Source organism: Pleuronectes platessa, chromosome 9, assembly GCF_947347685.1.
Source record: "Pleuronectes platessa chromosome 9, fPlePla1.1, whole genome shotgun sequence".
Taxonomy (NCBI): Eukaryota; Metazoa; Chordata; class Actinopteri; order Pleuronectiformes; family Pleuronectidae; genus Pleuronectes; species Pleuronectes platessa.
Window position 1 is genome coordinate 9,363,185 of NC_070634.1, and position 26,667 is coordinate 9,389,851.

Consider the following 26,667-nt stretch of genomic DNA (forward strand, 5'->3'; position numbering starts at 1 on the left):
AGACGCGTTGCAAAGGTTTTCCACAGGGTTTGAAATCAAGCTGTTAAAGGCGTCATAATGATGCTCCAAAAAATAGTTTATTTAATGATAAACACAATGCATACTTTAATCTTAAAATTAAAGTAAAATTAAAATCCTTGCATAAATGTTATAGATTAGAATCTAGTTCAGTCGGAGAGGTTTATGTGTTGCAGTGCCATCTAGTGTTCAGAAACGAAGTTGATTCTAGCTCTGGTATAAAGCAACAAATGCTTCAACTTAATTATGGAAAAAGCTTGAAGTAAAAACCAGGCCTCACTGGAAACAGATCAACAGTATATTATTTTTATTAGTTTCTGTAACCAAACCAAGAGAATGTAAATAAGACCGTACATATTTTAATACAGCGATGAAACCCCTGTACAAGTACAACAACAACAAAAAAAAAAGATAATAAAAAAAAAAAAAAAAAATATTCATAACCCTCCCTCCCTCCCTCATTCAATGCAATGACTCTTCCCCCAGCTGGGGTAGATGTGTGGATGACAGCCTCCCCACCTCAGGGTGCATACCGCTGTACATTTCTGAAGGACCCTCGTCACCACAACCCCGAGATGAGAGCATTGTGGGTGGGACAGCCGGCCGACGTGAGGCAGAGAAAGAAAACAGCACTGATTGCTCTAATCAGTAAAGACAACAAAAACAAAAAGTGTCCCTTCTGCCCGTTTTCTTCGTTCTGTCCCGTTCTTGTCCCCCTCCTTAATGTGGGGGGGTTGACACTCGCACTGAAAAGTTCTCTATTGTTTAACAATCAACTCTTCGCCACTTCTATAACCTCTAAATAGCCCTATCCTGCTTTATTCTAGCTAAGGACACTGAATTCAGTCAATAGCAGCAGATCTGGGTGCTTTGCAGTGAAGTGTGTGTGTTTGTGTGACAGCGAGGATGGGTGTTAAAGCAGTGAAAGGTTGTGTGACAGTAGCCCCTAAACTGGAAAAGCTGCCTGTAGTGATCATACATCCTCCATGAATCCTGTAAATCCACTCAACCCTGCTGCCAAGGCAACAGCAATCCAAAAGGCTGCGACATCTCTGCGCTGCTTCAACCAAATGTACAGGAGAGTCCAGATACGAGCTCCGTCCTGTTTCTACTAGAACCCGACACACACTCAAACACGTCAGTGATTCTCAGGCAAGAAGATGAGAGCAGAAGGCAGGAGAGCAAAGGCTCACAGGCAGACTAATCAATAAATCAATCCTTTACGTCAATCAAATGCTGCAATTTTTCACATTACCATTCTGATCAAACAAAAAACAAAATGACAACATAATTTCTTATTTCACGTCTCTGTGCGGTGACTGTGGGTGAAACCGTTGAGGGAGTGTGTGCATGAGCACAAATCTCTGGATTGGTTACGATGGGTGATTGGGCAAAAAAAAGTGTGCTTCACTACATACACTGAAGATTGTTTGGACTACAAAAACATCTGATTCATTCTTTCGTTAACGAAACAGGTCTCTCCTATAATATGCACGACACTATTTGGGAAAATAAAATAGGTACAGAAATCGAGAGCTATAAAAATGGCAAACTCAGCAGCAAATCTCATCTCAAATTTTCTCTCTCCAACTCTCCTCTTATCTACCGTCACAGTAGATTTCTGTTGAACAACTTGTGCGGCCATTTCGTCGGCATCTAAACACGATGGAAGAATCCAACTCAAATGCCCCAACCTACAGTGGGACAAGACAGGGGAGAAAGAAGAGGAATAGGAATATATATATATTTATATATACGCAGGACAGTGCCTACTCTCAGTAACCACTACCGTTTGGATCTCTACCGAACTCATCCTCCTCCCCCAATATGTCCCCCATGGCAGATATGAGGTGGTGACTGAGTGAATGGGGCTAGATTCTCTCCTCCGCTCTTCCATCCATTTGTATGGTCATCCGAAGACTGTCAGGGGCTCTTTACTTGCCCTCTTCTGGTTTGATGGCCTGCGGTTTTATGGGGCCAGTCCTTATGGGCTTGGCCGTGGAGATGGGGGGTTTGTCAGAATCTGGGCGTTCGCCTCCTGCCTGGTGGTTTTGGGCAGAGGTGTCCAGGGAGGGTATTCCTCCCTGATCAAGTCGAGCAGCTTTGCTGGCTTGTGTTGCCTTAAGCTGCTGCTGCTCTGCGAAGAACTTCTGAGTGGACTGGAGCACCTCAGCCCGCTGCTTTGCCTAGAGGGGGATAGAGGGAGATACAAAAATGGTCAACCCACCCATCTCAGATTGGCCAAATGAACAAATCAGTATGACATAGCAGATCAGAAAATTTAAAGAGACCTTTAGGTCCTGTTCAGCCTTCAGAGACCCATGTGCGCCTCTTGGAATAATCGAGGGACCAGGGGGTCCTCGGGAAAGATGCTGGCTGTGCTGTGGATACTGGGGTCGGGGATGAGGCATTAGCCCACCACCCACATTCGACGACATTGGAGGGCCCATGGGAGAACGCTGAACACCCCCAGCAAATGAGTTAGCGTGAGGAGGTCGAACCAGAGGAGAAACAATGTTGGGCTGGGAGAGCATCTGAAAGGAAGAGAGAAAAATAAATGCATCAGTTTACAGGTGCATTTTACAAATAGTCAAAATACAAGTCATTTAAATCATAATATACCTGAGGGTTGAACTGTCCAGGGAAATGCTGCGCCATCCTCATCCCGGCAGAGTTGGGCTGAAACTGCTTCTGGTACAATATGCTGTTAATCTTACTGGACTGGCTGCTAGGAGAGGTGGAGCTGGCCCTAAAGGCAAACAAGCAGGACATTTATAAATAGTCTGTAAAAGATTAATTACATAAAAACACAACTCACAATGTGCAGAATATCCTTGAAAATAAAGTTTGCCACTTCAAGTTGTTCTGATTGTCCATTTTTGACCTTTTAAGAAGTCAGGTTTGGTGTGTGTTTGTCAGTAAGTGCGAGGATGTTGTTTCGGGTTGTACCTGTAATGACTGGAGTTGGGTGTTGTGCTCCTGGCTCCAGGGGGAGTTCCAGGCTTCACGTCCATCCCACTGCTAAAGAGTTTAAGATCCATGTCCATCTGCAGCGCGTCATAACACAGGAACATACACTTTAAAAAAAGTCATAACCAACCTCTTGAATCAAACAGAGTCACACATGTACACACTACTACAGTACCTTGCTGGTGGGTGGCGGCATCATGTTGTGGCTGGGGCCCATGATGCTGCGGTACGCCTGGGACACTTGAGGCTGTCGGTTGATGTTGGGGGGCTGGGCCTGAGGCGGCGTGGGGGGCAGTGCCAGGAGGGGTTGGCCTCCGCCCGAGCCAAAGTTCGACATAGACATTTGGGAACCAGGGTGAGGGACCGTCACCTTGAGGGAAATTACAGAAGCACAAGTGTTTGAAACTGAGAAACAAGCAAACGATTCACAGATTTATCTAATCAACAGAAACTTACGCTGTTTCACAACATTGGAAATCAAACACGCGGAAGTTTGATAACTGGTAAAATGAATAAAGCTCTTCACAAGGATAACAAACATTAAAATTCCATTATGTTTGCATGCAGGTTACCTGTTGCATTGCTGAACTGGGCGACTGAGTGTTGCTGTAGTAGCTACTCTGGCCATGTTGTTGCACCTGCCCCGAGTACATGTTTGAATGCTGATTCATCCCCTGTCGAGCCTGAAACAAGACACGTGTCAGATGGAAGACGTACAGTGGGCTCAGTATTTTATGGCAGAGTGAAATGTTGCCTGGGAGCACTCTGGTTACCTGCAGCAGGTGTGTGTCAATGAGCTGGGAGCCTCCCATGCCAGAGGGCTGGTTGAGCTGCGGCTCAAACAGAATGGGAATGTGCTGAGTGGATGACTGCTGCTGATAGGTTAGGCTGGACTGAGGCTTGCCCATGTCAGGTGCTTGCACGCTGGCGTAGCTGTGCAGGGATGGTCCTGACAGCATCATGGAGGCCTGTGACAGGCTGTTCTGCATGAATGCCTGCTGAGACCTGAGGAAAGACACATCAGCAGGATCAGATGACAGGAACAATGGCGCCTCAGAGCGGCGAGACTGGCCCCTCTGTGCGTTTTTGTTGTGAGAAGAGAACTCAATGTCCTGCGGTGTGTCTTGTGTTACCTGTAAGGCTGCAGCGAGGAGCTGAACAGATCTTGTGGCTGGGACACTGGAGGTCCAGCGCCGAGTCCTAGCTGGGGCTGGTGTGTATGTTGGTGCGCGTGTTGGTGCGCATGTTGGTGTTGGTGTTGATGTTGGTGTTGGTGTTGATGTTGATGTTGGTGCTGGGGCTGACCCTGCAGTGGAGCATACATGGGGATGGGAATCTGCTGCACTGCTGTTGGCTGAGGAGGGAAAACAGGTTATTTCTATCATCAAGGTTTAAGCATTCCTGCACTGAATTCTGAAAAAGTTAAATGCTACCTGTGAGAGTCCAGGCTGGAAGCCTTGCTGCTGTGCCAGGGAGGGAGGAGCCAAGCGAGGGTGGGGGGTGCTGAAGAGGTGACTAGTGTCCATGTAGAATGCTGGAATCTGAGCTGCAGAACCTGGACATACGAGAAATAAAATATTAGTGACTGCCAGCAGACATGCACGGTTCTTGAAATAGGAAAACATAGATGAAACAAACAACTATCGGTGCTATAACGTTTTCAACTAAATAACGATTAGAAAGCAGGAAACAGTGCCATGTTAATCTCACCTGCTGCAGACTGGGAGACGTACACCTGTGGGCTCTGCTGCTGGGGCAGGAGGGCAGGCACGCAGCCCAGCTGAGAGAAGCTGCTGCTACTGCTGCTGGAGCACAAACTAGCACCCTGCAACTGTTGGGGCTTCACCTTGCAGATGTTTGGGGGGTCAGAAGCTGTGGTGGTCTTGGTGCTGAGCGATGACGTTGTATAGGTGCCAGATCCTGCGGGGTGGAGGTAAACATATAGTGCAGACAAGAAGTCATGATGGGTGCCTGTATACTACTGATGCACAACAGGAAATGCCAAAAGAAAATAAATCAGTAACTTCAGTGCTGAACATCAGCAGTGTGTGTGTCAACAGACAATATGGAGGGAAATGTATGCTAAATGCAAGTAGAGCTGTTGTTACCCGTCAGTGAAGTGCTGGGAGTAACAGAAGCCACAGGGATCTGTGGCATGGAGGCCGAGGAGAAGGAAGAGTACGAGGATGCACATGACGTGATGGGGGATGAAGAGGAGGTGACCGCAGAATTCTTCTCCAGACTCGGGGAGTTCTCCCAAGCTTTACGAGCAGATTCCATCTGTACAGGAGACAGAAAGACGTCAGCACTTAGGAAACATTAAAACGTTAGAGAGGAGATGTGTATTTCTTAGGGAAATGAATGTTTCCTGGAATGTGTTGTACTATCTGTGTACCTTTAGTGTTAGGTCAACAGTAGCAGGTGAGACAGTGCTGAGGCTGGAGCTCTGCTGCAGGGTCTCTCGCCTAGGAATGGGCAACGAATGAGGCAGTGCCACCTGAGACAAGAAAGAAAAACACACAAAGCATTTAGAGAATGTTCAATAATTGGGTTTAAACTTTTTATACACAACTGAGTGTACTGATTTATTCAAATCAAAATGAAAGATGAACAAGGTTTTTTCAAGTGTACGGATGTCTACTCACATTTGTCACCAAACTTTCTTCTATTTTGTTGACTCCTGTAGGAACACTGTCAGCCAGTGAGGAGGAGGGGGCGGTGTAGTCAGTGACAGATTCCTGAGATGGAAACAAACATTTATAATCACAAACTAACATGTAATACTACAAGTATAGATAGTTGGGTGACAGTAATTGTGACAGTGAACTACCTTAGAGCTACTGATGAACTCTGCTGAGGGGACTGTAATCATGCCCTCGATGTCTCCCAGCTCTGGAACGCCAGTGTCACTGTTGGGAGGACTGGGTTCTGTGGCTCTGCTGACGCCTCCTCCAGGAACTCCTCCCTCCATGCCCTCGCCGTCTACTCCACGTGCGTCTTTGGCCTTGCGGTTCTTAAGAGAACGCTCTTTACCAATGGGACCTGGCTTATATTCCTTGGTTTCCACTGGTTCCATTTCAGGAAGCTGGGGAGGAAATGTAGTCTGTAGCAGAGTTTCACAAAACTAATATGAATTTGGATTGTGTAAGCATGAGCAGAAAGGAGCGTTACCTTCTGTGTTTTGATTGGGCCAGCTCGAGGTTGTTTCTGTCTCTGTTCTTTGGGAGCAGGGAGTTTGTTTTCAGAGCCCATCTCCATCAACGCTGGAACTCCATCACTGTCTGTGCTGCCTGCAGATGATGGTGCTCCAAACTGAATACTGTCGATTGCCAACTCTACACTGCCCTCAGCTCCTGGCTTCACACCCTAGAGATGAAAATTACAAAACATTTAAATTTCATGATTCGTCATACAGCAAGTGGATGATGCAGTCACAAAACACAGACACATTTTGCGTACCTCAGAAGAGACAGTGCCAGTAAAGGAGGTGAGAGGTTTGTTCCAGGCGCTCACAGAAGGCGGCTGAGGAGGGCTGATTGGACCAACTGGAATACACAGATTGGATTTTTAGAAAACAGGCCAACAGATTCACTCCTGAAGAGACATTTTGATAAATACATTAAAGTCATCAACATATACATATCCACTCACGCTTCTTCACATCAGAAAGGACAGTGGAGCCCGCAACCTTGTTGTCCCACAGCTCTGTACCCAGAGTAATGTGCGTCTGGGTGGGAACGGGGGGAAGGTTTTTGGAGGTGAAGTCCACAGCAGCAGGGGGGATGGTGGGCAGAGGAGCCACCGTTCCTTCCAGAGTCTGAGGGGATGCAGCAGGCTGGGTAGGCGGCAGGTGAGGATGCTGGGGGGCAGCAATGGTAGGCTGCTGTTGGGCCTGGGGAATAGACGCTGCAGCAGGCTGAGCGGCTTGTTGTTGATGTTGATGATGCTGCTGCTGCTGCTGTTGCGATGATTGTTTTTTAGCAAATCTTGGTGGCAACTTTCCTCCTCCCCCTCTGCTCTTCTCACCAGAGCCCTTTTTACCCCAGTTCTGTAAGAGTTGTAAGTATATTAATACAATATCTTTAAAAAAAACAAAACATACAGCTCCTTCTTCAATAAAGTACTGCACTGCTTTCAAATGACAGGTTGTTAAATTCCCTGTTACTACCTGAGGTGTCTGCTCTTCCTTTTTCCGTTTCTCCTCATCCTGAAGGCGTTTTTGTTGCTTCCGGGAGACCACCTCTGTGAAGCCGTCATCATTGGTGCTGGACTGAGGGTCCTCTGTGGTGGTGACCTCTGGTTGGTCGTCAATGATCACAACACCTACAATGAACAGACAAAACATTTTTTTTTTTAGATAACAAGCATCTAGACGAGTAGATTCCAGGCGCAACAGTATCAGAGAATACATGCATTTACTTACTGGCATAATTGTTGAGATCAAACTGAGAAAGAGCATTCTCCTTGGGCTTCTTGGGGACCTGTTTGGTCTCATCTTTGCGACGGGCAGTCTGCTCTTTCGAAGTTCTTTGGGCTGCTCCTCCAGCGGTTGATGCTGCTGCCTCTGAGTTCTGGTGGGCTAGAGGGCTGTTTGTTTGATATGTTGAGACAGAAGTAAAAATTTAGATTAATCACAAGACACTCGGTTACAAACCAGTCAGTGACATCAGTACTGATCTCAGAGTGGATGTAAACAAGGCCTGAGAAACCAACAATGCTCATGTGTAAAAAAGGACTGACTTGAGATCTGAACTAATCTGAAAGAGATCTCATTTGAAAACGGAGAACTAAGCCTCTATTTCTTTTCAACATCCTCTGACTGAAGAAGGAGTAAACAAAGAAGCTACTAGGCAGGAAGTGTTGACGATAACAGAAAAAAAATGTTTCACTGTGTTCAGGTACAGAGTCTATAAATACCACCACACTGACGACATATTTAACCAAACATTTCAATGGTTATTTATAGTACTCTAGAGGATAATTCTTAAACACATTCCAATCTTCACAGCTTATCGAGGTATGTAGATTGTTCTCCAGTATCATTTAGTGCAGTCATTAATTGGGCGGAATAGTAATCAACAATTAGTTTACAAAAGTTTTATTGTGTGAATAAATATGCCATGTTATTCTGGGCAAGTGTTAATGGAAGCAGACAGAGTAAATGCCTTAAATAAGACAAAAGCCTGATTGTTTTAAACTCACCCTTTGCGCCCTGCTTTGGGCCCTCCCCTTCTCTCCCCTTTGCCCCCAGTGTAGCCCCGGACTGGTTTGGCTCCACTGTTGCCTCTACGATTCTGTCTCTCCGCCGGCCTCTGACTGGAGAAACTCCTCTTGGATGCAGGAGCAACTTCACGTTTTGGAGTCACCCCTCCTTCAGGTGGGCTTTTATTGGGGGTCAAAGATCCCTGAGGAAGTGTGGGTGCCGCAGCAGAGGCAGCGGCGGCTTCATTAGTTGCCTCCAGTGCTCCTTTCCTCTCTTCTCGCTCTCTCCTTTCGTTGAAGTCGCTGCTTTCAGAAGCAGTCTCCCATTCCTCATTGGCTTGATCTGAAGAGTTCTGGTTGGACAGATCAGGGGACTTGGTACCGACCGCAGCGATTGTGGGGCTGCTGGTCTCAGGTAAGGACGCTTCTATAGTAGAGGGCAGGTCGGGTGCAGGCATAGTTGCTGCTGCTTCTGCAGACACAGTAACAGGGGTTCCTGGAGCTCTAGACAGGGTTGGGGAAAGGGATATTGGGGCAGACCTAGCAGAAATAGCAGGCACTTGGGGTAAATGGGCCGGTGGACTTGAGGCCGTTTCTCCACTACCTATCACGGCCGCCTCCCGCTCCTTCAAGCGTCTGAAGCGGGGAGGTTTATCTTGCCTGGGGGGGCGTGCTGGTCGGGATCTACGAGGCCTCTCTCTGCTACTCTGTGGTCCGTCCACAAATTTCTTCCCCTCAGACTTAGGTGGGCGCCGGTCATTGGGAGGATTGTCATATCTTTGGGCCGACTCCATTTCTTCAGGCCTAAATGTCTCCATGGGTTTAGAGGGCCACTGTGAAGAGGACTCTCTGGACATTGGCCGTCTAAGAGGGGCAGAGCGAGGGCCACCACGTTCCCTTGCTACACCTCGTCTATTGTATAACCCACCTCTCCCTCGCCGAGAAGGTTCTCCTTTAGGAAGGAATCCTGGCTTGGGCCTATTTTCATCATCTGCTCTGAATCCAGCCCTTTCTCCTATGTGAGGAGGTCCAAAGCCCGGCTTGTGGGGCCCAGATCGGACCTCGCCAGGGAGTTCTCGTCTCAGTGGACGGCTAGGTTTGGTGCTAGGTTCGCGGTCAGAGGGTCCGGTATCACTAGCAGACTCCCTTCCACCTTCACTTTCAGAATCTGTATCTGAACCCCGTCGTCGTCTGCGTTTTGGAATAACCTCAAAGTCTGAGCTTTCACTGCGAGTTTCACTTTCTTCCCTATTGCGAAAGGCAGCAGCACCTCCCACTGCAGGTAAATCAGAGCGTGATCGGGGCTCTCTGTAAGGGTACTCCGCTCGACTCCTGCCACGACCCCCCCTGTTGCGACCACTGTAGGTACCTCGGTAGCTGCGTCCTCTAGCGTAATACTCCCCTCTGCCACGTCCTTTGAAATTTGAGTCAGCAGGCCACTCTCTATCTCTGTCCTTGTCAATGTCCTTGTCCATGTCCCTGTCCCTGTCCCTGACCATGTCCCTGTCCCTGACCATGTCCCTGTCCCTGACCATGTCCCTGTCCCTGACCATGTCCCTAACCCTGTCCCTGTCACGTTCTCTCTCTCGGTCCTCCCGTCGATAGGCACGCGGAGGAAGATTGGACTCTTTTCTAGAAGGCAGTTTGGGTTCTGGATGTTTGTCATTGCTGGGTGGTTTGTCTGCTTTATCTTCCTGAGAAGAAGAAGTAGGAGGCCCCGATGAAGGCTGAGAGTCTCTAACTCTCTGAAGGCCAGTCGATGTTTCCTCAAGCTCTGTAGATTCTCTCTTTGCTTCACTCTGAGGTCTGCATCCCTCAGACAAAACAGCAGCTGCAGTAGGAGCCTTGGATGACTGATCTTTTTTGGATCTTTCTCCCCTCTCTCCTCTCTCCCCTCTCTCCCCTCTCTCGTGACGCTTCTCTCTCTCTTCTCTTTGCTCCCTCTCTTCTTTCATGTCCCTTAGGACAGGTTTCTTTATTGGCCCAGACCTGCGGAGGGGTCTCTCCCCACCTGGTCCTTCTCTGCGTCCAGCCCCTGATCTCCCTCCCCAGCGCAGCTCAGCTTTCTGCTTGCTGGGGAGTGGCAGAGGCAGCTTCTCTTGTTTGTGTAATCCATCAGCAGGAGGTGTAGCCCTGTGGTTCGTCACTGTAGCCTGGGAGTAGAGTTCATTTTGGGGCTTATCTTCAGCCCTTTCCCCTGTGTCCTGTGGCTCTAGGGACTTTGTTCCCACGGGTAGCCCATCGAACCTGGGCTCATCAAGCTTGAGGGAGTTACTGGAGCCCTGGGAGACGCTCCTTTGGAGCATAGCTTGACCAAGAGCCTCTACTTCTTCCCCACTCGGTAGGCCTGGTTCCTCAGAATCAAAAGCTGAGACTACAGGGAGGTCTAGAGGCCCAGATAAGTCCTCTGAGACCTGGGTAAATGTTGACAGGGACTCTGTAGGGTCCCGGAAGAAGTTACTCTTACGAGAGTCCAATGCACTATGTTCCTGGGGGAATATAGCTGGGAGAGCTCTATCCAGATCCAGACTAGAGTCAATTCTGTAAAAGAAAAATATAGATGCATCATATGTTTAAAGTAAAGGCTTCCATGTATGCCGAACATTCTCATAAATATCCTTTACCTCTGCTCGTTGGTATCATTGCGTCCTTTTGGAGGAGTAACAGAAGGTAAAGGCTCTGATTGTGGGTATGGGTCCGATCCCCATACCATCCGTGAGTCTGAGGCAAGGCCATGGTCACGAATTGGCCGGGTCAAGTGGTCAAAGGAGTCTGAGCTGGAGCTGGAGTTGTCACCAGGCTCTCTGCGCACAATCTGCTTTGGAGGCAGTCGCCCTGAAATGCATGAGAGTGATCTTGAACAGGCAGTCTGACACATATCATCAAAAACCTACATAATCATTCAGTAAAGTCTCCATTCATATTCAACATATCTCCCTACCAGGGTGAATATTAGTTGGTATGTCCATTGGAGGACGTCCTGACATCATGCGAGGGTCCATGTAGGACTGCATCATTAGCCAGCGGGGGTCAAAGCCCATGGAGGCCAGGTGCTGATGGTGGGGGCCCATAGGTTGATACATGGAGCGCTGTTGTTGTTGTTGCTGCGTAGTTGGCACAGCGCCACCACCTGATGGGGACACAGAGCCCCCACTCTGCTGTTGCTGCCATTGTTGCTGCTTCATCTGCTCCTAAAAGACAAAAGAAACAGTAAGATGATTAAAGTTCACTGTTTTTTTTAAGGATATACACAGTACAATATAGTAGGGCAGTCAAATTCTCCCTATTATCCTATTTGAATTTCATTCATTAAAGGTATAATTACAGTTCTAATTAAATTAAATGTATTATTATGCACCATGTATACAGCAGGGGGGCTCCTCTAGAGATTCAGGGTCTCATGATGACTTCACACCAGCAACAGTGCATCTTTTAATTGAGTTGCAATGTCTTTGACCAGTTTGTCACAGACACATGATTTGGGGGGCAGCTTTCTTTTCTTTTTTGTGTGCATAGCGCTCTTTCTTGGCAGAAGGGTTAACTAAACCATGTTGTTAAATGTAAAAAGAGGCACCTTGTTTGGACAACACATGTTACATTACATTTAGCCGACACTTATATCCAAAGCGACTTACAATAAGTGCATTTAACTGTGAGGGTACAAACCCAGAACAGCAAGAATCAAGTAAGTACATTAACTAAAAAAGCCAAACAGCTAAATGCAACTATAGTTGTGTGAGCAGCAGATCAGTGATGCAGCCGACCAATGCTCCACACCTGTGACCTCCGCACTACATTTTCAACGCATTTAAAAATGAATGAAAATAAACATTTGAATAGTAATTAAGCATTCAAAAAGTATTGATTTTTTTATAGTCAAACACTACTGTTCAACCACAAAACTTTACATATGTGCATTAAGAACTGAAGTATCCTCAAAATACTGATCTCAGTACACTAGCCCCCCACGTGCACTTCAGGCCTGAGTCGATGAGCAGATTCACAATGAAAAAATATGTTAATAACCTTTAAGGTACTTCTTACATTTCTTATGTTGAAGTGGAAGATCAAACTAAAAAAACATCCAAGTCCCTTTCAGTTTCAAGAAAAAAGCCCACTACCTAGAGCCGGCCCCAATCGATTTAACCAGCAACACTCAGCTCTTTGTAACCGAAGAAGCTGAATGCGGACACTCTTACCTGCTGTCTGAGGAAACGGGGTGGCAAAGATTTTTGAAACTGTTTGGAATAGCCTGAGGTGAGAGATGGACGCATAGCAGCAGCTGCTTCTCCTTCCAGCTGTGGGGGTGCCACTGAGACATCGTCACAACTTGGTGTGTCCATGTGAGGCAGAGACAGGTGGGGCTCATCCACTGCAGGAAAACGAAACCAATAGTATTGGGATTTATGACTGACACCATATATAATTTTTAAACAACTTCGAGATGAGGTCAATATTGCTCACCTCTGTTGTCCTCTATGTTGAAATAGTCTTGGATAGGCACTGTTGTCCGGTCATCCTGGTCTTCCTCCATTAGGGGGCCGACCTCAGCCAAAGAGCTCTCTCCCTCGCTCTCAGGTTCTGGAGCAACGACCACAGGTCTCTGGACGGGAGGGCTGAGCTGAGGAGGCAAGTGAACCTCCTCCTCGGCACTTGGTTCAACTTTCTCACATTCTGGCTCTATCCTCTCCATGTCTTGATCCACCTGCTCTGGGAGAGGAGCTTGCATTGGTTCTTCCGATTGTGAAACTGGGACCGAAGGTACAGGACTGGGTTCAGGAGCGGGAGCTGATAAGGGGGCAATCTCAGGGGCAGCTTCTGCCTCATCGGTGGTGGACTGAGCCGGGGAGGATTTGCCCTCAGTTGCCTGGCGGTGTTTTTCATTGAGACGTTTAAGTTTTTCTGCACAGGCCGCAAGCCTCTGTTCATCCATCCGCCGCTCTTCTTCATCTCTCCTACGCCTTGCCCGTTCTACAGCTTCAGAAACTTCAGAAGGCTTCTTGCGCTTCTGTCTCCAGGCCTCAGGGTCCTCATCGGGACCAGGTGCTGATGCAGTCTGTGGCTTGTTCCCCCGTGGAGCTGCTCCACTGACAGAACGACTCCCACCCTGGAGAATAAAATATATTATTAACAACACAGACTTCTCATATTGCTGCTAAATAGATCAGGGTGCACTTGTCCAGCTTTACCTGGTAGTCTTGTGAAGCAGTTGATTTACTGTACTGCCCCATACTGCCAGGTGATGGCGCTCTTGGATCTACGTTGTCAGCCCGTGAGGTCTTGTTGCCCCCACGGTCTTCAGACCCCTCATGACCTTCTTTTGGCCGAGGTCTTATACGTTCAACTTTCCCCATCAAACCCCTGAAGAACAATATCAACATGGATTAGAAACAAACTGGTTCTTCTAACTGGTTTCCTAAAGTTGATTTTCAAACTGTAGTTTTATGGAAACTTTCTGCAGGTAGGATATCTACAAATATAAGAAACGCTTTGGTTAAAAAAAATAAACTGTTATGCATACTAAGGACTGAATTGGCTAATTACAGAAAAGCAATGCATGTTAAAATATTAAGTTCAAGATACTCACCAGTTCTCTCCTTTTTCTTTAGCAGCTTGGTTTTCCTCATCATCACTGAAGTTTAGTTTCTCTGTGTAGTCCACCTCCATCTGAGCTCCTGGAATGAGAAAGGGAAAGGGTTGAGGTTCGCTGTGGGGCGGCTGTGGCCCTCGGCAAGATGCTGAACCCCGAATTGCCCCTCATAGAAACCATTTATTTTAAACACCACTTTTTTTTTTTTAAATAATGTTCTGTTACTGACCTGCCCAGCCCTCATCTGTATCAGCGTCCAAGATGTCCAGCTCCTTCAGTTCTGATGCACTGATGATTGCGGGCCTGTCTGGGTCTAGGCGCCAGGCCTGAGTCGGGGCCTGCTGGGGTCGTGCTGAACGGGCACCTCTGAGAGACCTGCAGAGATAGAAGAGACAAGGTAATCAAGGGACAAAATGAAAGTTGTCATCAGTCTGACATATACCAAAACTTTGAATGGGGGCAAAAATCATTTGTTGTATAAAATATATGAACAACAGTATTCTGTGTGGCATTGTCATCTTGCTCATTGTTAACACCTGGGTGAATTTCATTTTACAAATACTTGTTTAATTAAACTGACTAACTGTTTTTTTTGTTAATTATACAGGAAGAACACAAATTAGGATCGTTTGTTAAATGATCAAATTAGAGACAACTAAAACATGCATCTTTTCTTTAGAAGTATCTAGGGCTTAGTCATTAAGATGTGGACTCACTTTGCTCCATCTTGTGGTACAGGGTATCTGACGTTTGCTTGCCCGGTGCTTGCAGACAATTGAGGATAAGCGTGGAACATCTAAAAACACACATCACACAGGATAAGGACAAGATAAAAACTACAGCTAGATACTGTGAGGCCAGAAATATACTTGCTTTTAAAAATCACACATTCACATCCAGCTTGTTACTAAATGATCCCTCTTGAGGGCAAAGCAGAGAGTTCAGACCATATAAAACTACTGACTGCATGTTGCAAGTTGTAACAAAAATGGTGACACAATTTTTATATCATCTGTAAAATTAGTCTCAGTTGACCAGTGATGTGAAAATTCTGTGGCCAGCTCAAAGTGCTGATACTCATTGCGCCATCTGCCCTGTACCTACTTGTATTTCTGCTGGACGCAGACATAAGTCTATGACTTGTTTTACTCGTTTTTTGCAGGTTTCCACATCCACGTCTAGAAATACTGTTGATTTGTCACTGCGCATTGGTAATTAAAACCCTCCCCTCAGAAACCCCGAAAAGATACAGGCTTCAGCTATTGACTTGTCTATAAAAACGTATTATTAAATTTCCCCTGCAATTCATATGCTCATTGCATCTAGCGCATGCATAGCGCTATTTTCTGAGGACAGAAAGAACCCCAACTCTAAACGAATGCTGGTTATGTAAGGCAGCCATCATAGAAACTTAAACCTGCAATTAAAAAAAAGTACATCGCTGGCTTAACTGTGATATTTCGAGTTCTGTTTAGAATATTAAACTGGGTCTTACATAGGGTGGCATCATGCTCCTGAAAGCAGGATCGAATTGAGTTGGCACCCCAGCAGGAGGTTGCTGCCCCCCATTAAGTTTAGGCTGAGGAGGCCCAGTTGGGGGAAGCTTTTCCCTCTGACTGTCAGCGGTCACATCTCGGCCGGGGTCGTCAGCTTCTACAGGTGGTGTGGTGGTATCAAGGCTTGTACTTCCCTCCTCTGGAACCCTGTTATCCATCTCAGGAGGGCTGGGAGCAGTGGTCAAATTCCTGCCTCCGCCCTCCCTCCAACTGCCAACATCTACCAGGACAAGGGGAAAATAAGTATTTTTGATTTAACTTGGGTTCCTGAAGACCAGGGACACAGAACATTAACAGTGAACACTGAATGATGTTGATGTGCACGAGTGTGGGTGTACTTTGAGGTCTGAGGCTGGGGCCAGGTCCATAAGGCTCCTCTTCTTGACTGTCCCCTTTCTCCGCCTCACCAGCTGCTTGCAAGCTGGGAAACTCGTGTTGAAACTGGCTGCTCACACGAGGAGCTCCTGCACAACACATGTATGGAAATTACACGATTGATGATAATATGGTGACTTGCAGAGCAGCACTGAAAGATCTAATCCCCGGTTGATGTACAGCACACCCTCCAGCCTATCCGTAAATGTATCAGTAATCAAATGGTCTGCATCCCATCAAGGCAGCGGAGTGGTGTAAACAAGTTGAAGATATATTGATTCCGTTTGTTTGGACGAGTCGAAAATGTACTTTACAGTGTCCGGTGGAACCACAGCACTATAACAAAGGTAATCTGTATTTTATTAATAGGTGTAAAAGGGGAGCAAGTGGAGAGGATATTTACCGTCAAGCTGTGTCTGCTTGCTGTTGGCCCAGGACCGGCTGCCCACAACAGGCAGCTCCGGTGGCGGGACCACAACTGGTTTGATCTGCGGTGGGGGCGTATCCTGTTGCCTGTGGCACAAACGACACTCATAACTATAAAATCTTCATCTAATTTAGAAATCCTATTATTCCGTTGAGATGAGCTTTAGTAAATGGGATGTCCCCTTGTGTTAGTATTTGAACACACAAGCTCAAGTTACTAATTTACCTCTCCCCCTCTGCCTCGTTGCGGGACGCCCAGCCACTACCGTCTTTGGGGACAATATTGACGTTGGGGTCGTTTCCCTTGTTCTCTGCCTTCAGGCTGGGCAGGTTGGCTGGAGGGGGCATGCGCCGACTGGAAGCCACCTTGCCCAAACTCTGGAGCCCATGTCTGGCAGCCACTGGTTTGAAGAAACAGCAACATTAAGGTTTTAACAATGTCAGGCCAGGAATTTGTCTATCCTTTGAGTTGATAAAACATTTCCTTGATCAACTGCACACAGTTCTCTCATCAACTATTTTTAAAGGAACCTGCTTACCTGCAGTCTTCTGGGTTTCCAGAGATTTGCCCTTGTAGGTATTGAAGAGGTTAAGGGTTGCATACTTTGTTTTGCCATCCTTTGCCTTTGTACTCTGCCCTGACTTCTCGGACATTTCGCTGGATCCTCATTGAGTCTGGTCCTTTGGCCTCGCCCCCAGAACCAGCCTCCTATAGAGCAGAAAGACGACAATGAGATCTATGATGAAACAGTTTTATTGTAACTTGGCATAACACTCGAATGTGAGTGAACAAGTGAACTAAGCTGCATGTCGCAGCCAGCACTTTCAAGTAATGGTATTTAAAGGGCTGTTTCTAACAACATTTTCCATTCAGTTAAACAGAAACATAAGTTATAATACCCAACTAGTCTTAAGTAGGCAACCAATTTGAAACAGTTTAAATTGGGATCATTCCGTCTCCCGATACAAAATACGTTTTGTTTACACGGCGGACTTCATGAAGGATCAGCCTACTATCCAAATTAACTCTGACATGCCTGCCAATATGGCATTGGTTGACTCCAGTAGTTGTACACCAGCCTATTCTGACTAAGCCGATATTCAACACCATATGCACTTTCGAGATTAAAATACTGTCAAAGCACGTTGTATATTTCACCTTGGTGGCTCTCAATGTGTGTGCATTAGCATGGGGAAAGGAGGGCTGCAGCCCCACTTTGACAGGTGGCCGCCAAACATCTGAGACGCAACGTGGAAGCAGTGTTTTACATTGACAAATGTAAATTTGTTTAATTAAAGTATTTCTGGTGTCAAGTAGCAATTTGTATTCCTTTAGTTGAGTAGCTATGCACTTACCTAACTATTACATATGGTATATGATGGTGAGTGAGGTGATGATGAAATAGGACAATGACGGGGTCGGATCAGGATTTTGGGTTAGCATCAGTTTAATTATTATGCAAGTATTTTGAATTAAGCTGGAAGACCCACTGACTAGGTGAGTTGGGGGCAGAAGGGAAATTCTGCCTAATTTAGGAAATTGAGGGATGACAAGAAAAGTGAGTAAGAGTGAGTAGTACCAAGGACAGAGCACGTTGTCTTTTGAGTCACACAGGTCATTTATTATTAACGTAGCAGTGGGGGAACAGTGTCTGTGTGTGTGTTGTGTGTTGGGATTACAGCTCAGTCTCGAGCTGTAACTTGGCCTTGAAACTCCAGTGAAAGGGAAATACCTTGTCTTTGCATTAAAGAACAATAAAAAGACAATTGAGACACAAATGATCTGGATTAATTCATTGTTGAAATCCAAGTTGAATGAGGATTCTACATTTGGCCGAGCAGACGAGCACAAGTCTGTGGGAATTATTATACAAATCTGTCAAGTGAAACAGTTTCATTACTAGTCATTGAAAATCAATTTTAAAACAAAAATAGTAAGGTGCAGTAGTGTTGCTTGAAGGACGGAAAGGGAGAAAATTTGAATTCAGCAAGAATACTTAATTTTAAAAAAACTCTCTGGAGTGAGTCTACCACATTAGAAAAGAGATTCACTTTTTGGCCGTTGAGGGTGTTAGATGCCCAAACACACACACCACAAGCTACATTAAATGACTGACAGCAGTCAATAGGATTTTACTGTGGACTATTCTGCAGATATTTTTCATGGGTAAGTAATAACCTAATATAGGGGTTCGGGGGTAAATGATGATGTTCACAAGTGACTGACCTATGCCTGTCTGTCCGCTTGTGTGTGCCTGTCTATTAGACAAAAATGACAAATGTGTTGAATAAGTGAAATAAAAAAAATCATCATGTGGGAGGAAATAAATAAATAAATCTGGGAAATTAAAACTCGAGGAGAACAGCAGGCAAATTTAAGGTATTGGATGCAAATTTGATCATTTATATCCTATAATTTATATATTTTCTGGTACGATTCACTCGTGTTGAGTGAAAAAAATAGAGCAGACGCCAAAACCATCGCTTCAGAGTACGAGCCGGCTGCAACAGCTAACAGTCCTGTTTGTGTTTTTGTAATATGAGATTTGTTTTGGCGGCCAGTCCAGGCACGTGTGCATGTTAGTTCATGCCAATCCCTCGCCATTCTGATTAGCAGTGATCTAAACAGGACACCCTGGTGGAGCCACACCATTTGGTCCCTTTTCCTCACCATGTGTCTATTAGAGCACAACCACTTTATGCACACCTGTTATTTGTCCACTGCAGTACAATTAAAGGAACCATATTTTGCACCGTTCTGGGAATTGAGGTATTGGTCCCCCTAAAATGATATATCAGTGGTACCGGCTGGGTGGGGCTGAGAGACGAGTGTGATCCCAAATGACATCATACGGATGGACATACGAAACAAGACGTTTCGATAACACATTTCTTAGAATGGACTGAGTGAAAGAGTCCGGAGTGACTGTTTTCATACTTTGAGGGTCCCTACTGAGCCCCTTCAAGTAATTACAGATGGTAAAAGCCCAGAAAATGTATTTAACACAATACCGGCCCTTTAAACCCGAAACACTACAATTACACCCTCTTTTGACACACACAGCACGTCTATGCTAAGTAGGCTAATCATTGCCAACCAGCTACTTGTCATCATGGAAGTGTGCTGTGCTTGGGGGTGCAGTGAGCACAGGCTTGAAATTAGTTATAAAAATACATTTACTGACCAAAGTCTCTCAAGCAGAGGCTCAAACACTGATGAGCACATCCTGCAGATGAGATACGACCGATAGATTGTATAGGCAACATGTTGCTGAGAATGTTAAGGGATGAGGGATCTGTGGAAGAAGAGGCTTTGGTTTTGACTCTGTCATGAGCGAGTGCAAAATAGTGTGCATAGGTCCGGCCATCAGAGGGATATGGGATAGATTAGGGTGTGTTTGAATAAATGTACTACTTCCCTTGTGCACAGATGACATGTTACCTGTCCAATTACGCCAGACCACATTCGGAGGATGTCTTGGCCTCATGTGTCCACGTTATTTTCAAATGTGTGAATGAGATTGTGGTCCTAGCCACATTGAAGGACTACTCAACTGACGTTCTCTGCTTCAGTGGAAATACCGGTGCCGGAGTCATCGTTTAAACTGTAGCAACAGGCTATCAAGACATCATCGAAGACACATTGAAGTCCCAGACCACATTCAGAGGTGGTCTGGGAATGTGTGTGTGACCAAATTCTTTTAGCTGTGTGAACAGAGAGGCATCCATGGGCCACACTGATGGACCTCCTACTCAGCTGACTCTCCACATTTTCATTATGAACTGAAAATATTTTTACACTTGTACTCAGTTTCAAATACATTGATTTGTGGGAACAGTCACAATATTGATTTTCACTTTATTTTTCAAATATAAAATCGTAAAAATGTAACGCGTCGATTCTGTCAGATCTGCTTGTTCCTGCTCTCACACCCGTACGCTCAGACTGGTTAAAAAAAATAAAAAATAATGTACAGGTTAATTTGCATATTGAGCAGTGAAAAGACAATCATAAGTGCTCACTCTGGATGCATGCAAAGACATTCACCTGTGATAAGATTGCATGGCACAGATATTAATAAAAGGTCTTAACAGGGCCATACATGCAATGAGGGGAAACCGAAGGGGCCGTGTACTATAAGTGTTGTCAGGTGATATTGAGAGGGGGAGCAAGAAAAAAGATCCCAGATTTGTCATCAAGCACACAAAAGCATCACAGCTCCCAAGTCTCAATCTTCACAACCCAACCTCCAGCACAGCCCTTCACCCCTGGGGGGGCATTTCTTCTAGGCAAGAATCAGTTTTTTGTGCGTGTGCGCCTGTGAACATGTTTAGAATATTTCTCATAAATTTAGGCTGACTAACGCAATTAAAATTGCTGACAATCTCCCCTGCATCAAATCAAGTGGCCAGTAAAATGTGTTTTCTCTGCTATGGGGACAAGGCTTTACAGCAAGAGATCCACCATCCTGCGTAACAACATCTTTGAGATTGTCGTTCACTTAAATCATGGCGAAATTATTTCATCAACATAGTGAAATACAAGCCTCAGAGCACTAACTTGAAGATGTGACAGGAGGTGAAAATCATTCAAGCCATCATTCCTCACCACATGACCAGGCCTGTAAAAAGAAAACACATCCTACACAGCACTTGAACTGTCAGCACACATTCAGCATCTACCGATTAATCTTCACTTGGATCAGGATGAGTGCAGGGGGATCCTCCCCACCGCTGCTTACCATTTTTGGCTTAATTTAATTTATTCACACGCAAAGCGAATAAATATTATTGAGGTGTGGGTGTGGGGGGGCAGTCAAGGATTGGAAGACACTTAAGATTATTGTGGTGCTCCAGCACCAGGCCATCAATACCACTGAGATGGTCTCCCCTGGGAGCTGCTGATGATGATTTCACTAAGCACATGAGAAACTGGAGAGTGGCCGAGTTCTCATTACCTTAATGTACATTTTCTCCCTGTTCAAATTTATTTGTTAGTGCCAATTCTAGTTTGGCACTAATTTGTTTGAGATATGCGTTTGGAACTGCTTAAGGAAACTAAATTAAGCTGCTTGTAAAAGGGGCTATTTTTTATACCCATATCTATCCATATTTAAGTCTGTATATTGAGGGAAATAAAAAGAACACTCAAAGGAATTTCTTGTCTTTAAATCAAAACCTGAGCTTTCCTGTAGATACTTAGATACCACCTTCAGATCACTGATACAGCCATGTTGCGGACTGTCCGATCAATAAACTACTACTCCAATCAATACATGTCTGAATGGCCTCCCTAAAACGAGCCAGATGTGGATCCGTTTGAAATGGATGCTTATGGGAGAACAGCACCATGTTGCCTCATGATAATCAATCACATGGGGTTTTAGCACTGAGTCCTGAAAACATTCACACAGTAAAAATGTGATACTTTAAGATCACATTTGTTGGATAAGCAGGGAGACGATGGGACTTGCAAGAGAATTACTGAGCTCTGTCCTCATGACTCGTCAATAGAGACGTGATCGCATAGTGCTCGTTACAGGGATGTTAGTCCCACTACAATCAAATCTTAAAGCGCTGTAGGATCGTATCGTTTCAGCAAATCTCTGCCATTGATAAATGTGCAGGCCATCCCTCTCCAAGAGTCGGACTCCCGGTGGGCTGGGTGGCTCATACCGGCTGCGGGCAGAGGCCCTGTGCGCCCGGAACTCAGCCACACCGGGCTCACAAGCCACGTTCGCTGTGATGGGAGTTAAACTCGCAAACCTCCCGAATCCGACCAGCAACCCGGATTCGAGGCTACGTAACGTGGAACCCGGCGCTCCTCGCGAGCAGGCCGCCGGCTCGCCTCGCTCGAACAGTTTCGTTTCTCTCGGGTAGCCATCAAACCCACTTCCATCCCTTCAGTGGCCACAGCGTGCTAACCAGCTAGCGTGGAGCGAACAGCAACACATCAGCTGCCGGTGAACCCTCCAAATGCTCACCTCTCGCGGCGCTCACACCCACCTGCCAGCGGCGGTGCTTCCTTTGTCCTGTTCGGTTCCGGCGCAGCTCCGCTGGAAACCCGGTGTCGGCCTGGTTCGCGGTGGAGTAAAAAGTGTGTCTCGCCGGCGGATTACAAAAGCTGGCTAGCCCGCTAACCCAGTTCAGGCTAAACGCTGGTTAGCTACTTAGCTTGTCGGCTGCAAGCAAAACCGCTCTCCACATGCACGGCTCCCGTCTCGTGGCTCTTGCGCCGTCTAGAGCCGCCGCTGCCTCCTCGTGTGTTCGGCCGTCACTGCGAGAAACCGGTCCCAAGTCGTCCCGTGTTTCTGTGTCTGTCCCCGCCCGTGAACTCGCGCCAGACCTTTTTCCTAGTTGAGTGAGGCCCCGCTTGCGCCTCGGCCTGTCTCACAATCAAAGATGGCAGCCCGGAGTTGCCAGATTTAAGCCGTTTTATCCCCCTCTCGCTGCCTCCGAGCCGCCGTGCAGGTGCTCACTCACACATGAGATACCGTTACCACGCATTTTTCTTTAAACAATAAAAAATCTTGTTTCATGTTGACATTAGAATGATGGAGCTGTACTAAAATAGTGTTATGAATGAATATATACTTAACCACATAAAGAGGAACACCTATACTATTAATACCATATATGATCCCGATTTATTTGATATGCAGACATGTTGATAGAGATCCGACAGGGAGTATGATATCACACACTTGTTCACAGATATTTCTCTAGATTTAAATCAGGGATAGATCCTGCAGGGTCTTTGCAGTAACCCAAACACTCAGTTGTGTTTGTTTTGTGCCAAAAGTCGAGGGCGCAACAATTGTCATATTTTCCATCAATTTACCTGATGCTTTTGATAACCAGTCATTGATCACACAACAGTGTAATTGCTATGAAATGTAGCTTCGTAATTAAATAAAAAAACGTAAAATAATTAGCTACAGGCAGATTGACAGTGGGTATAGTTAGAAGTAAAACAGAAACCTAAGTGTTTATAAATTCACAATCACTTTGTGATAATTTTATTATATCATAATGCGAAGATTTTTTGATGTTAGCCAGAGTAGTGAATGGCGAATCTACTCTATAAGTGCTGTTGGTCTGTCTTTGACTCAGGAGCAAGTTGTTTCCATGTTAATATCAGATGAAAGCTGGTTAGAATCCCACTGACACTGACATTGTGGTCAATGTGTATGGTAGAACATATCGAGTGTGTGTTGCATTATATATAACAAAATATTTTTTCCAATAAATTACAAATATTTTGTAATAATGGTCAAATAAAACCTTCGATATTCCTGTAATGTCATTCACACCAAAGGACTTTCACAACCTGGCAACCCGAATGCAAACGAGTCACGCGTGGACAATTCTTGTTCCGGGATGTACCGGCGGTTCACGAGGGGCGCTTAGTTTGAAGTCTATTTAGGGTCAACTCTGTCTTTCTGTCTGTCTGTCAATAAATTGTCTTGATGAATTGGAAATATAATAATAAAACAAAGAAGAAGAAATATTTCTTCAATTATCTGAACAGCTTTAAGTGAATATGTACTAGAAACTTGAATTTTAACTCATAAAAATTGTCAAGTAACAATTGTCAGTTCACAATGTTAGCCACAATTGACTTAACGATAAAATCAAGCTGTTTTTGAATTTGTATTATTATTATAATTATTATTATTATTATTACCAAATCCACTTGTGAATTTATTGAAAATGGTGTTTATGACAACAAAAAAACTAACACTAATGGACACATTCTCCTACACAAAAAGAATCGGTATTGATTTGATATAATGATATCTGATTTCCGATTAAATATGTTGAGTCCTATTGCTACAACTGTACCATGATTTAAAAGAAACCAATCCAGATTGCTGTGTTTGACCTCATGAGATACAAAGAAAGAGGGACTCCTTTAATCACATGATCCCACTATGATTCACACGCAGACTTTACACATAACATCTTCTGGTTTCATTCATGCAAAGAGTAAAGTTCTGAAGCCACCGTTAGGGGGCGTCATTGAACAACGTGCATTCATTTTGTTTGTGGTGCAGCCCAGATAGTGATGTTATATAAATCTGCTAGAGATTAAGTGTAATATTATATAATATCAGTATTTTGTATAGCTTTTGTCATTAAGTCTGGCTGAGATTATTTTTGTTTAAATTACCAAAAACTTAACAAAACAGTAAACTAAATGGTTCATCTGGAACATAAATAATCCTGACTCATTGACTTAATACATTTTTACTTTTGACATATTTACACATGTTGTATTCATATTAAATATTGCATATCTGCGGTGTCTTTGATCTCTTTCTTAACTATAAGCACCAATTCCATATAATTACGTCAGCAGTGCGTCATACAGCCATAATCATGTCAGAAATGAATGAATAAATGAATGAATGTTTGAATGAATTGTTATTAAATGCACATCGCTCTGTTCATCTTAGTGTAAGAACGAAGTCTCTTTATGCTGGGAACAAAATCCTGTCTTTTAATAAATTCAGATATGTAGTGTGCAAGGATTCCTTCCTCACATGACCTCATGTTATGAATCAGATGTGACTGTAGACTTCAGCCAACCACCAGAGGGCAATCAAAATGTTTTGAATTCAACTTTCAGGGGCTGTCATGTCACAAGTCATTGATAAGTACAAAATGCAAAACCACAAGTTGTTGAGTACAACAACAGCTTTACAGTAGTGTTAGTATACTTTCCCCCCCTAATTTAAATAAATTATGTGTTAGTAAACAGTACCATATTTAATACAAATATGATAGTAATAAATAATATGGCTTCAATTATTATTACATGTTGCGACTGTGTTAAAGTTCAGTGTGTATATCTGTGTAAAGAGATACAGATTATCTTACTCATTAGCAGGATAAGCACAATAAACCTGCTTCTGGTGTAAGAAGACCTTGATATGTGTTTAAAGTTTGTATGAAAGCTATTCTGTTGTTACAGTGTTGTGTAACCACATTGTACAGAGTAGGCTTGTTCAGTGTGTCTAAGGTTGATTTTCAAATAACATGGACGTCCCTTTATATTGCCACAACACTATCACTTCTTGCACCGCTTGAGTAAACTTTCTGGTTTATAGTCAGTATAGCTGAGGAGCAGGTTGGTTGGCATCGATGATCGATCAGGTCCTCATGGAAAATTCCAATCAATCAATCAAAATCTGATCTCTGCTTTAACCTGCAAGACTTTGTTCTGGGCGGCAGAGAGACAGGGAGAAAATGTTTTCTCTGTTTCTCAGCAAGAAACTATGGTGGAGCTGCACACAACGTTAAAGTGAATGTTTGTCAGCCTCAAAACTGATTTCGTTTTATGGACGTCAGACCTATTGCCTACTTTATATCACCACCTGGATGCCCTCTGCCATAGTTTGTCACAAGTTAATAATTATCTAGTGTATAGAAATAGACCTGAGGAAAGGCTCAGACGCCACTCCACAATTACATAAGCTGTTTGGTGAAGAAAAGGAGCAGGGATATTTGTTTTGAGTACTCAATTTGAAATTAGATTCAAAAGGGATATTAAGTACTCTAGTTGCAATGGGATCAAATTTATACAAATATTCCTTTTATCACAAGCTGTATTATAAATATAATTTTGAAGTAGAAGGGTGCTGTTGCAGTGTTAAAAGAGTCTTACAAAAATGTCCTTTGAATGGCTCTTTCTTTGGTTATGTCCCTTGGTTCAAAATTAGTTATAGTTATCCAGCTAAAAGGCATGCATACAAACACCAAAATCTAGATTAAGGCAAAGTTCAAGCACAATACAACAAGGTGAGGCTTTATATTACAGCAGGTGAGTAGTTAGATCAGAGTGTGTGGATAAAATGTACATAAACAAACCTTCCACTTAGCAGCTCGAAAGGATATTTATCAGAAGAAATCAGATTGATGGCAGAAGGATAATTTGATCTCAACCTCAGTGATGAAATGTAAAGGAGAGCCAGCTGCCAATGAAGCCGTTGATCTTCCACCCTCACAGCTAAGGAACAGGAGAGGGTAAGGTCCCTCTTGCATAACTATCACTCTATATTTTCTTCCCATGACTGTAACTTGGGGTGTACAAAACCTGATTGCTCATGAAATTCACCTCCCAGACAAGACAACTGTCCGCCAGCGGTAGGGGAGAGCGGGGTAATGTGAGACATCGGGTAATGTGAGACACCACCTGTATCTAGGCAACGGAACACATTTGTGGTCATGTAACCATTATGTTTTCAAGCCCCTCCCAGTCCCCCCATTCATTGAAGGAGAACTTGTTACTGGTGCTGTGGTAAGTATTTTTTTTTACAAAAAAATTTTTTTTGCGTGTAAAAGTAATTTTTTTTTGGTTTGAACTTAATCAACTGCTGTGTCAAAACAAATTAATTAAGTTAGAAAAACTTATATCATACATGTTGATGACCTTCCAACATATAAATATTGGCCCAATGAAACCAGATTTTGTTAATAGTTTGTATCAGGATGAATGACAATAACAGTAAACTTGAACTCGACTTG

General features: G+C 44.6%; 1 protein-coding gene across 1 annotated transcript; it reads right to left on the reverse strand.

Moving 5' to 3' along the window:
* Positions 1–426: 426 nt before the first annotated feature.
* On the reverse strand, positions 427–22,522 carry prrc2c (proline-rich coiled-coil 2C). The gene is made up of 34 exons (XM_053430333.1): positions 22,144–22,522; positions 16,677–16,846; positions 16,364–16,538; positions 16,115–16,224; positions 15,675–15,800; positions 15,276–15,556; positions 14,497–14,576; positions 14,010–14,155; positions 13,778–13,865; positions 13,380–13,551; positions 12,655–13,297; positions 12,390–12,562; positions 11,132–11,381; positions 10,815–11,025; positions 8,191–10,731; positions 7,412–7,575; positions 7,157–7,311; positions 6,640–7,036; positions 6,448–6,533; positions 6,160–6,354; positions 5,819–6,073; positions 5,634–5,726; positions 5,384–5,485; positions 5,097–5,268; positions 4,699–4,908; positions 4,422–4,543; positions 4,122–4,342; positions 3,762–3,993; positions 3,561–3,671; positions 3,164–3,358; positions 2,968–3,065; positions 2,641–2,767; positions 2,310–2,552; positions 427–2,204 (listed from the first exon to the last, which is right to left on the reverse strand). The coding sequence occupies exons 2-34, from the start codon at positions 16,789–16,791 to the stop codon at positions 1,953–1,955; spliced, it is 8,541 nt and encodes a 2,846-aa protein (XP_053286308.1). The 5' UTR covers positions 16,792–16,846; positions 22,144–22,522; the 3' UTR covers positions 427–1,952.
* Between the last annotated feature and the right edge of the window lie 4,145 nt (positions 22,523–26,667).